Genomic DNA, 13,315 nt, shown 5'->3' on the forward strand with positions numbered 1-13,315 from the left:
TTTTGTGGTACTTGTAGTATCAGAAATGTTCAAAACCTCCTTCATTGCCGTGATCATGTAACGTGTGGCCCTACTGGAAAATACGTTTGTTTCCTCACCGTCGACACTGGAGTCAGTGTCCGTGTCTGGGTCTGTGTCGACCATCTGAGGTAACGGGCGCTTTAGAGCCCCTGACGGTGTTTGAGACGCCTGTACAGGTAATAACTGATTTGCCGGCTGTCTCATGTCGTCAACAGTCTTTTGTAAAGTGCTGACACTATCACGTAATTCCTTCCATAAGACCATCCAGTCAGGTGTCGACTCCCTAGGGGGTGACATCACTATTACAGGCAATTGCTCCGCCTCCATACCATTTTCCTCCTCATACATGTCGACACAATGTACCGACACACAGCACACACACAGGGAATGCTCTGATAGAGGACAGGACCCCACTAGCCCTTTGGGGAGACAGAGGGAGAGTTTGCCAGCACACACCAGAGCGCTATATATATACAGGGATAACCTTATATAAGTGTTTTTCCCTTATATAGCTGCTGTATAGATTTATCTGCCAAATTAGTGCCCCCCCTCTCTTGTTTTACCCTGTTTCTGTAGTGCAGGACTGCAGGGGAGAGTCAGGGAGCTTCCCTCCAACGGAGCTGTGAGGGAAAATGGCGCCAGTGTGCTGAGGAGATAGGCTCCGCCCCCTTCTCGGCGGCCTTTCTCCCGCTTTTTTAAGGAAAAATTGGCAGGGGTTAAATGCATCCATATAGCCCAGGAGCTATATGTGATGTATTTTTTGCCATATAAGGTGTTTTTATTGCGTCTCAGGGCGCCCCCCCCAGCGCCCTGCACCCTCAGTGACCGGAGTGTGAAGTGTGCTGAGAGCAATGGCGCACAGCTGCGGTGCTGTGCGCTACCTTATTGAAGACAGGACGTCTTCTGCCGCCGATTTTCCGGACCTCTTCAGTCTTCTGGCTCTGTAAGGGGGCCGGCGGCTCGGCTCTGGGACCCATCCATGGCTGGGCCTGTGATCGTCCCTCTGGAGCTAATGTCCAGTAGCCTAAGAAGCCCAATCCACTCTGCACGCAGGTGAGTTCGCTTCTTCTCCCCTTAGTCCCTCGGTGCAGTGAACCTGTTGCCAGCAGGATTCACTGAAAATAAAAAACCTATACTTAAACTTTTTTACTAAGCAGCTCAGGAGAGCCACCTAGTGAGCACCCTTCTCGTTCGGGCACAAAAATCTAACTGAGGCTTGGAGGAGGTTCATAGGGGGAGGAGCCAGTGCACACCAGGTAGTCCTAAAGCTTTTACTTTTGTGCCCAGTCTCCTGCGGAGCCGCTATTCCCATGGTCCTTTCGGAGTCCCCAGCATCCACTAGGACGTCAGAGAAAAATTGTGTAGTTTCAGAGTAGCTCCAGACCTACTCCTACCTTGCGATCACTTCAGACTTATAATATGTGATTATTACTGCGCTTATGTATATTAGCTGCTCCACATAAAATAAGAGTACCAAAATAATTTAAATAAAGAAGCGCTTGTTGTGAATAATACCGCTCATACCTTCCTCCGCCTCCTTCCTCCGTCTCTCTCTCTCCAACGCGTTTCGGGGTTTGAACCCCTTTGTTCAAACCCCGAAACGCATTGGAGAGAGAGACGGAGGAAGGAGGCGCCGCTACACGTCATCGTTGGACGCTCGGCAGAGCAATTTGCTCACATACCGCTAACTGGCGGTGAGGAAACCAGGTCCGGAGACCGGAAGCAAGCCGCGATCAGCGGCTTGTAAGTTAGGGACAGCAAGGCTAGACAGGACGGGACAGCTTCACATTAACACTACCCACTTCTGTTACCGGACCATTATACATTTGGAATCCTCAATACTCCATATCCTCATCTTAAACAAAAACACCTCTAAAAGGGGCTGTAAACATCATTTTTAACCCAATTTTTTACAGGTATGAGCGGTATTATTCACAACAAGCGCTTCCTTATTTAAATTATTTTGGATCACTTCAGACTATTTAGTTCCTGTTTTGACGTCACAAACACGCCCTGCGTTCGGCCAGCCACGCCCGTGTTTCCCCAGGCACGCCTGCGTTTGTATCTGACACGCCTGAGTTTTTACACACACTCCCCGAAAATGCTCAGTTACCTCCCAGAAACACCCAATTCCTGTCAATCACTCTGCGGCCAGCAGTGTGACTGAAATGCGTCGCTAGACCTTGTGTGAAACTGCATCGGCTGTTGTGAAAGTACGTTACGCGTGTGCATTGAGCCGCATACGCATGTGCAGAAGAGCCAAATTTTAGCCTGATTGCTGCACTGCGAACAACTGCAGCTAGCGATCAACTTGGAATGACCCCCATTGTTTTGTGCTGCATTGTAGTGCTCAGTATACTACAGTACATTAGTAATAGTCCAGTGCTGCATCTTGCTGCTCAGTGTCAGTTCTCAGTATTATCCTCATCAGTGCTCAGTATCACTACTCATTGTCTTGTGCTGCATTGTGGTGCTCACTAATACTACATTACTAATACTAGTCCAGTGTCTTGTGCTGCATCTTGCTGCTGTAGGGTGCTGTTGTAGTGTCCTGTCACTGTGCATGGGTCATCATCATTCCAGTCACAGTGGTATCTGGTATCTAATTCCAGACAATACCGCCGTCTAATTCCAGATATATTACTGGCATATAATTCCACACATTAAATAATGGAGAACAAAAATGTGGAGGGTAAAATAGGGAAAGATCAAGATCCACTTCGACCTCGTGCTGAAGCTGCTGCCACTAGTCATGGCCGAGACGATGAAATGCCATCAAAGTCGTCTGCCAAGGCCGATGCCCAATGTCATAGTAGAGAGCATGTAAAACCCAAAAAGCAAAAGTTCAGTAAAATGATGACCCAAAAATCTAAATTAAAATCGTCTGAGGAGAAGCGTAAACTTGCCAATATGCCATTTACGACATGGAGTGGCAAGGAACGGCGGAGGCCCTGGCCTATGTTCATGGCTAGTGGTTCAGCTTCACATGAGGATGGAAGCACTCAGCCTCTCGCTAGAAAAATGAAAAGACTCAAGCTGGAAAAAGCACAGCAAAGAACTGTGCATTCTTCTAAATCACAAATCCCCAAGGAGAGTCCAAATGTGTCGGCGGGTGCAATGCCTGACCTTCCCAACACTGGACGGGAAGAGGTGGCTCCTTCCCAGTGGCGTAACTAGAAATGTTTCTCCCCCAAGCCAAAAAATTATTCGGCGCCCCCCCCCCATAATTGTCAGTAGCAAAGGGACAAATGTGCCGCCAAAAAGGGTGTGTGTGGCTTCGCTGAAATGGGCATGGCTTCGCATAAAGGGGCGTGGCATTGCAGGAAAAGACTACCTTATACCCCAGTTTTGCAACCTGCACGCCCAGACGTTGGCCACCACAGGATAGAAAAATAATCCTGATTCATGCCCCTGTTATTATTTGTCATTTTTCCTCCTTATAGTAATGCCACATACTGCAATGGCCCTTAGACATTATGCCACACACAATAATGCACATGACACAATGGCCCTCATTCCGAGTTGTTCGCTCTGTATTTTTCTTTGCATCGCAGCGATTTTCCGCTTATTGCGCATGCGCAATGTCCGCACTGATATGCAGTTAGGAATTTTACTCACGGCTTTTTCATCGTTCTGGTGATCGTAATGTGATTGACAGGAAGTGGGTGTTACTGGGCGGAAACTGGCCGTTTTATGGGTGTGTGTGAAAAAACGCTACCGTTTCTGGGAAAAACGCCGGAGTGGCCGGAGAAACGGAGGAGTGTCTGGACGAACGCTGGGTGTGTTTGTGACGTCAAACCAGGAACGACAAGCACTGAACTGATCGCAGATGCCGAGTAAGTCTGGAGCTACTCAGAAACTGCTAAGAGAGGTCTAATCGCAATATTGCGAATACGTCGTTCGCAATTTTAAGAAGCTAAGATTCACTCCCAGTAGGCGGCGACTTAGCGTGAGCAAATCTGCTAAAAGCAGCTTGCGAGCGAACAACTCGGAATGAGGGCCAATATGCACACACTGTAATGCCCCTGACACATTATGCCACACACCGTAATGCCTGTGACACATTATGACAGGAATCGCAATGCCCGTTATACATTATGCAACACACTGCAATGCCCCTGATACATTATAGCACATACAATGTCTGTGACACATTATGACACACACCGCAATGACCCTGAGACATTATACCACATACCACAATGATCGTGATATAGTATCCAACGCACCGTAATGCCTGACACATTATGACACACACCACAATGATCCTGAGACATTATACCACATACCACAATGATCGTGATATAGTATACAACACACCGTAATGCCTGACACATTATGACACACACCGCAATGTCCGTGATACATTATGCCACACACTGCAATGACCCTGAGACATTATACCACATACCACAATGCCCGTGATATAGTATACCATACATCGTAATGCCTGACACATTATGACACACACCGCAATGTCCGTGATACATTATGCCACACACTGCAATGACCCTGAGACATTGTACCACATACCACAATGCCCGTGATATAGTATACCATACACCGTAATGCCTGACACATTATGACACACACCGCAATGTCCGTGATACATTATGCCACACACTGCAATGACCCTGAGACATTATACCACATATCACAATGCCCGCGATATAGTATACCATACACCGTAATGCCTGACACATTATGACACACACACCGCAATGTCCGTGATACATTATGCCACACACCGTAATGCCCATTACACATTAAGTTCTACAGTAAGGGTTCTAATTACTTTTAAATTACCTGCTCGTTGCCAGAGGTTTCATGCTCTTGGTTCCATGCACGGTGCCAGGGGTTTTCATGCTCAGGGTGTCATGCTCGTTGCAAGGGGTTTCATGCACTAGGTGTCATGCTCGTTGCTAGAGGGTAGTGCTTGTTGGTAGGGCTGTGCCCACAGTGCCACATATGCCCCCAGTGCCAGATATTCCCCCACAGTGCCAGGTACATGCCCCCCAGTGCCAAATATACCCCCCCAGTGCCACATATGCCCCCAGTGCCAGATATTCCTCCACAGTTCCAGGTATATGCCCCCGGTGCCAGATATTCCCCCACAGTGCCACATATGCCCCCTCAGTGCCTGCTCCCCCCAGTGCCAGGTATATGCCCCCAGTGCCAGATATTCCCCCACAGTGCCACATATGCCCCCTCAGTGCCTGCTCCCCCCAGTGCCAGATATTCCCCCACAGTGCCAGGTATATGCCCCCAGTGCCAGATATTCCCCCACAGTGCCGCCAGGTACATGCCCTCAGTGCCAGATATTCCCCCAAAGTACCTGCTCCCATATCCCCCCCCGCCGCTCCTTTGTGTTGGAGGGACACGGAGCGCACAGCGCGCGTATCTCCCGTGTCCCTCCTGGCTCTCCTGCGGGTCTAATAAAGGAAGTGCTGGTTCGTGAGCCAATCGGAGCTCATGAATGGCACTTCCTTTATTAGACAGCCGGAGAGCCAGGAGGGACACTGGAGAGGCGCGCGCGGTGCCCTCCGTGTCCCTCCAACACAGCAGCGGAGGGAAGAGACCGCAGATTGACATGCGGACGCATGTTCTAAGTCAGTGGCGTCCCCGCAGCCCCTCGCCCCCAAGCCACCGCGAGGACTGCGGGGGCAGTAGTTACGTCACTGCTCCTTCCACCATTTGCACGCCCCCTGCAAGTGCTGGAAGGAGCACCCGCAGTCCAGTTCCTGATAGTCAAATTGAAGATGTCAGTGTTGAAGTACACCAGGATGAGGAGGATATGGGTGTTGCTGGCGCTAAGGAGGAAATTGATGAGGATGATTCTGATGGTGAGGTGGTTTGTTTAAGTCAGGCACCCGGGGAGACACCTGTTGTCCATGGGAGGAATATGGCCATTGACATGCCTGGTCAAAATACAAAACAAAATCACCTCTTCGGTGTGGAAGTATTTCAACACAAATGCGGACAACTGGTGTCAAGCCGTGTGTTGCCTTTGTCAAGCTGTAATAAGTAGGGGTAAGGACGTTAACTACCTAGGAACATCCTCCCTTATACGTCACCTGCAGCGCATTCATCATAAGTCAGTGACAAGTTCAAAAACTTTGGGTGAACGCCAATAGTCCTGCAGGCCATGTCACTGGCAAGTCTGACGAGTCCTCTCCTAACTGGGATTCCTCCGATGGATCCTTGAGTGGAACGCCTACTGCTGCTGTTGCTGCTGGCGCTGCTGTTGTTGCCGCTGGGAGTCGATGGTCATCCCAGAGGGGAAGTCGTAAGCCCACTTGTACTACTTCCAGTAAGCAATTGACTGTTCAACAGTCCTTTGCGAGGAAGATGAAATATCACAGCAGTCATCCTGCTGCAAAGCGGATAACTGAGGCCTTGACAACTATGTTGGTGTTAGACGTGCGTCCGGTATCCACCGTTAGTTCACAGGGACTTAGAGACTTGATTGAGGTAGTGTGTCCCCGGGTCCAAATACCATCTAGGTTCCACTTCTCTAGGCAGGCGATACCGAGAATGTACACAGATGTCAGAAAAAGAGTCACCAGTGTGCTAAAAAAATGCAGTTGTACCCAATGTCCACTTAACCACGGACATGTGGACAAGTGGAGCAGGGCAGACTAAGGACTATATGACTGTGACAGCCCACTGGGTAGATGTTTGGACTCCCGCCGCAAGAACAGCAGCGGCGGCACCAGTAGCAGCATCTCGCAAACGCCAACTCGTTCCTAGGCAGGCTACGCTTTGTATCACCGCTTTCCATAAGAGGCACACAGCTGACAACCACATACGGAAACTGAGGAACATCATTGCAGATTGGATTACCCCAATTGGACTCTCCTGGGGATTTGTGACATCGGACAACGCCACCAATATTGTGCGTGCATTACATGTGGGCAAATTCCAGCACGTCCCATGTTTTGTGCAAACAATTAATTTGGTGGTGCATAATTTTTTGAAAAATGACGGGCGTGCAGGAGATGTTGTCAGTGGTCCGAAGAATTGCGGGCCACTTTCGGCATTCAGCCACCGCGTGCTGAAGACTGGTGCGTCAGCAAACACTCATGAACATGCCCTGCCATCAGCTGAAGCAAGAGGTGGTAACAAGGTGGAATTCAACCCTCTATATGCTTCAGAGGATGGAGGAGCAGCAAAAGGCCATTCAAGCCTATACATCTGCCTACGATATAGGCAAAGAAGGGGTAATGCACCTGACTCAAGCGCAGTGGAGAATGATTTCCATGTTGTGCAAGGTTCTCCAACCCTTTGAACTTGCCACACATGAAGTCAGTTCAGACACTGCCAGCCTAAGTCAGATCATTCCCCTCATCAGCCTTTTGCAGAAGCAGCTGGAGAGATTGAAGGAGGAGCTAAAATAGAGTGATTCCGCTAGGAATGTGGAACTTGTGGATGGAGCCCTTCATTCGCTTAACCAGGATTCACGGGTGGTCAATCTGTTGAAATCAGAGCACTACATTTTGGCTACCGTGCTCGATCCTAGGTTTAAAGCCTATGTTGTATCTTTCTTTCTGGCAGACACAAGTCTGCAGATGTTCAAAGACCTGCTGGTGAGACAATTGTCAAGTCAAGCGGAACGTGACCAGCCAACAGCTCCTCCATTTTCTACCACCACTGAAGCTGCCAGGATAAAATTTCCAAAACCACCCGCTGGTGGTGATGCAGGGCAGTCTGGAGCAAGTGCTGACATCTGGTCCGGACTGAAGGACCTGCGAACGATTACTGACATGTCGTCTACTGTCACTGCATATGATTCTGTCGCCATTGTGGAGGATTATATGAGTGACAGCATCACTGTAGGCACGTCAGACAGTCCGTACGTATACTGGAAGGAAAAAGAGGCAATTTGGAGGCCCTTGTACAAACTGGCTTTATTTGACCTAAGTTGCCCTCCCTCCAGTGTGTACTCCGAAAGAGTGTTTAGTGCAGTAGTTCATATTACAAATGCTTTTTGTGAATGGTCACTTCTTTGTGCCATATCATTATACACATATATATAGTGGCTTACAAGAAGACTTCTGTGTCGACAGTCTCAGAATATTGACATTAGGGCTAGGTGCAGGGCAAGGTAAGGGTTCAGCTGTGTGTTTGTGTGTCTGTGGGGGGGGGGGTAGGTTTAGGCACTAGAGGGCGGGTTTGAGGTATGTGTTAGGAAAAGAAATTAAATACCCGAATGCCGGAGGATAACGTATGCCTCACCCTTAATCTACTATGCTAATACTAATACCCTAACCCTCACCCTTAATCCTAATACCTTAACACTAACAACCCAGCCCTTACTCTTAATCCAAACCCTGACCCTAATACTCTTACACTAATGCCCTAATCAAATCCCTAACCCAAACCCATAATCCAACACTAACTCCTAACCCTAATAACAGCACCCTAGAAAGGCAGACAAAAAGGCCCAAATGGTTCTTATCCTGGAAAAGTGATTACAGAACTTGATCTACAAGTCCAACATACTTAGAATTGATTTATGTCATCTCCTCCTACAGTTTCTCAAGCTTTTTTTCCAGTAGTTTAATTAAGGGAATCACCTGACTTAGGCTGGCAGTGTCTGAACTGACTTCATTGGTTGCTTCTTCAAATGGTTTCAGTAGCTTGCATAAAATGGAAAGCATTATCCGCTGTGCTGGACTAAGATACATTCCCCCTCCTCTTCCTATGTCATGTCTTGTTGTGTAGGTTTGGATGGCTTGATACCGTTCATCCATTCACTGAAGCATAAAAAGGGTAGAATTCCACCTTGTTATCACAGTATACTTCAGTTTGTGGCATGGCAAATTATACTGTTAAACTGCAATCTTCTCTCCATCTCTCCTTCCTCCCACACACACCACAATCTGTCTTTCTCCAGTGACTCCATGCTACATTCCCGGCTCCATAAGCCAATTCTGAAGCCTTGTATCCCCTCACCAATCCACTCTTACCCAGGAGAGAGACACACCTGTGCTGCACTTCCCAGACCTGAACACCGCAAAGCAGACCCCACCGGAAGAGGCTGGTGTGGGGCACGGGAATCACGGTCAGCGGAGCTGCTGCTATGTCCTGTAACTGCCTGCAACAGAGCAGGACCCGGAAGAGCATGCACACAGTCAGTGTGTGTGAGAGGCTCCTGTCACTCATAGGCTGCAGCCACACCGCCTCCAGCTCGCTGCCCTATTTGGACAATACAGCTTACATTCCTGCCAGGCATTTATCAGCATATACTTGGGGCCCCTCTGATCCTTGGGGACCGGTACATTTGTCCCCTTTGACCCCCCTGTCTCCAGCCCTCTGAATGACAAAAGTGTCCACCAGTTTTTCGGGCCACAGACAGAATCACCTGCAAGCCCCTGTCATTTAAAAAAAATAAAAATAAGAACCACTAACTTAATTGTGTGCGGAAACATGGGACGTGTTCAAATTCACCCAGTTGTGATGCTCTCACAATATTACTGGTGTTATCTGAAATGGCAAATCCTGAAGCGAGTGCTAGCGGGGGTCAGCCATTTTGCTATGACATCCCTCAATTTTTCTAACAGGTTGACACTGGTATGCCTCTTAGTGAAGTCAGTGATAGAGTAGCCTGTCTTCTTATTATCATGGGCAAGATCTGCTGCTATTGGCACCTGACATACACAAACAAGATCCCACATCCTCATCATTCCACATATCTCCCTCATCCTGTTGCACTTCCACAGTGGCATCCTCAATTTCTATGTCACCAGCTATACTTGTACTGCTAATCTCCACAAGTGCAGAAGGTGCAGAAATGGTACAGCATCAGAAATGTCAGACTCACACATAGCTAACATGGATGTTCTTAGACTATCTTCAGGGATTTGTGACATTTCTGAACAACAGATTGTTCTTCAGCCTAGTGTTTTTTCTGCACTGATTTGCCTGTTTTACATTTGACACCTTTTCTGGACTCTGAGTGAGCTGTTGCATCATCATGTGAGGTTACAGAAGAAGATGCCTGACTGACAGCAGTTCCAGAACCACCAATCACAAATAAAGGCCAATTTCCTTGCCACTACATGTGGTGAATGGCATGTCAACAATTTTATGTTTTTCGGCATTATTTTCCTATATTTTGATTGTTTTGATTTTTAAATTATCTATCTTAAACCCTCTATGCCCTTGAGCACCGGACTTAGTAGATGTTGAAGTATTAATATCATGATCATCATGACTGTCAGCAGCCAGAGCACTAGTACATGGTTACTGGTCCTGCTCTTCCATTGACTGATCGTAATCCGTATTGTCTCCCTGCATTTTTATTATTAATGTGGTTCAATGCTGAGCATGTACAAGTTTTACAAAAAAGAAAACATTTCTTTATGTTTTTTAACAAATTACAACTTCACACTGCGACTCTCATAGTGCTTAAATATTATTAATGCAGTTTCACAGCTTGGCCCCAAACACACACAACTTTAATTTTTTTTTTTTTAGATTTATTTTCTAATAAATGACAATTTCACAGTGTGACACACTTAGCCAAAATGCAAGTAATATAGATGTTCCGGCACTATAAAAAATATAAAAGAATGTTTTGCTAACTACCTACATCCATCTAACTTGGCCACTAGGGACATGTGGGTGCCAGTCAAACAGTGTGAAAGTGTCCTCCCCTCCGGTGGTCTGTGTGAAATGGCACCTGAATCACCACAGGAGGACTTACGTTGAATCCAAAACACGCAAGACCCAAGGCTAGGAAGTTGACATTTTGCCTCATTTGGAATCCAAGAAAGGTGGGAAAAGATGGGAAAAACCTGAGCTGGTACTCGGAAACCGAATATTCAGGTAGTTTCGATTCTAAGAGAACTGAGCCCATACATCTCTAACGTGAAGACGCCATCAATGGTCACACCATCAAAATTTGCAGAAGCTCCATACTAGGGGCAGATTTTCCTTCAGAGTATGGCCTCCTATGTGAACATTTGGCATCTGAGTGTGCAAATAAATCAGCGTCATGCCCACAATTGTCCCATACCAAGCCCAAACACAGAACATCTTTGTGTGTCTGAATAGCCACCTCCCAGTCCAAGCACATTTCCAATGCATTACTTACTGTATACCGTGTGGTTCAATTGCAACTGTGCATACACACAGCTCAATGCGCGTGACATAAGAGCATTTAGGTTTTTTTGCACCCGCGCAGTAGCAGAAAATCGCTCACCTCTGTGAGCATCAGCACTACGTGCTACTCAGAATTAGGCCTATAATGTGGTAATTTATAGATCATTTTTATTTAATTATATTGCATCATATTTCTCAATCATATATATTACCAATCATCATCACTTGCAAGTGTGAACTAGAGATTATTTATTAGAAAACCAAAACCACCCGAATTTGAATTTCGGGTTTTGGATTGCAAAAATTCCATGATTTTTGCTATTTATTTTATCCATTTTCAAGAAATCCCAAACCCAAGATTCAACTTTTTAAATTTGAATTCTGCACAAAAACACTTGAGGGTGATTTTGCAAAACAAACAAAAAATTGATGAACTTAGAACCAAAACTAAAAGACGACTTCACACACATCTCTGGTGTGAACACATCATCCAAATGTTATTTCCTGGATGTGATTATACATGGGTCTTTTATACATATTTCCCCCATTTGCTTTATGTATTATTTTAGAGAGATACGTTTAGATGAGTGACTGTGAAATATTAATCAAGGAGTGTTTTTTCTTTTAAAAACAGTCCCCAGAGTTCTCTTAATTTCCTCAGTCCTAAGACAAAATATTATGGGGCTGGTGCAGTGCGGCACAAATGAGTATATGCAAATAAGAAAAATATAGACGTCTATTTGAGGTTTTTGTGTTGTGTCAAAGGTATAAACAATCATCCGAGGTATAAAGTATGTGCCAATCACAAACCAGTGGGTCACGCAGGTGTAGAAGGCTTTATGCCAGCTCTCAGATCGGGCTGTGGTGCAGATCTTTGTGATTATAATGCTGTATGAGAATATAATAAAAGATAACGGGCCAAGGTGAAAGGCCAAACCAATATAATATCCTTTCAATAACGTAGACGTTGGGTCAGCACGAGATGTGACAGATACAGTCCCCATGGAACAAAAAAAGTTCTTTACTTTATTTGAACCTAGGTATGGAAGTTGGTAAGTTATATATATCAGACAAATTCCAATCACAGCGGCCGTGAGCCATAACATTAAGCATAGGAGTGCAACAAGTCCGTTTCTCATGATGGAATGGTATCTGAGCGGTTTGCAGATGGCAACATAACGATCCACAGCCATCAGCAACAAAATCAATGAATCAAGCGAATTCAAAGTATGAATGATGAACATTTGTATAAAGCATCCGTAGAGGGACATAGATCCGGCACCTAACCAATACTTGGCTATTATTTTTGGCAAGGTTGATATGTCAAAGAGAACATCGGACATGGCCAGGCTGGCGATGATTATATACATTGGCTGGTGTAAGTGTTGCTTCAGAACGACCAGCGTTATTACAGTGCTATTCACGCACAGTGATACATTATAGAGGAGGAAGATCAGTATTCCAAAGACGATATGAAATTTTTCTGGAAGACCTGGAAAACCGATGAGGACGAACTCTAAGATCTCCGATTCATTGGCCATTCAAACATTCATGGACTTATATAGTGTATGCATCTCTGCAAGAAATCACAAGAGGAATGTAAAATGAACGAAACACACACAATTTACAAATAATGCCGTCATCAAATTGACATACAAAAAGCAGCAAATTAAGTATTTTAGAATATTAAGATTCAAAAATCCCAAAAGAAACACAATAAAAAAAAATTGTGTTTATTTTAGGATTTTTGGATTTGCACACACAGTAACAGAATACACATGAGACGTGACAAACGTGTGTAATTTTTAAAGAGCAATATAGAGGTCTGGCATAAACGAGGACAGGACCACATAGAGAAGTGAACATAAAACACAGACTATAAAATATCATGTAAATATATAATGTAGCATATTCAGTGGCTTAATACATAGCTGGATCCCCAAACTGACAAATCTACCAACTCAACTACACTAAACTATCTAGCCCCCCACCCACCCACTCAATGCAGAAAAATGGACCTTAGGGCCAGGGAACAACCAACTCAGGATCAATAGGCCAACAATGAGACTGCAAAAGAAATAAACAAGACCTATGAACCAGCTTCAGAATCTAGACAGCTAAAAAGCAAGCATGAATACATAATGTAGAAAGCAATGGAGCAAAGCTTGGAGGCAACCTGATTATTAAC

The 13,315-nt window shown here is 45.8% G+C and overlaps 1 protein-coding gene across 1 annotated transcript in view; it reads right to left on the reverse strand.

Moving 5' to 3' along the window:
* Positions 1 to 11,318: 11,318 nt before the first annotated feature.
* LOC135050463 (olfactory receptor 2AT4-like) overlaps positions 11,319 to 13,315 on the reverse strand; it is a 31,169-nt gene continuing 29,172 nt past the window's right edge. Inside the window, exon 2 of the mRNA XM_063956954.1 lies at positions 11,319 to 12,703. Within this exon, the coding sequence (XP_063813024.1) occupies positions 11,733 to 12,668 (936 nt within the window). The 5' untranslated portion in view covers positions 12,669 to 12,703 and the 3' untranslated portion in view covers positions 11,319 to 11,732. The remainder of the gene's footprint in view (positions 12,704 to 13,315) is intronic.

The sequence above is a fragment of the Pseudophryne corroboree genome, chromosome 2 (genome assembly GCF_028390025.1).
Source record: "Pseudophryne corroboree isolate aPseCor3 chromosome 2, aPseCor3.hap2, whole genome shotgun sequence".
In the NCBI taxonomy this organism is placed as follows: Eukaryota; Metazoa; Chordata; class Amphibia; order Anura; family Myobatrachidae; genus Pseudophryne; species Pseudophryne corroboree.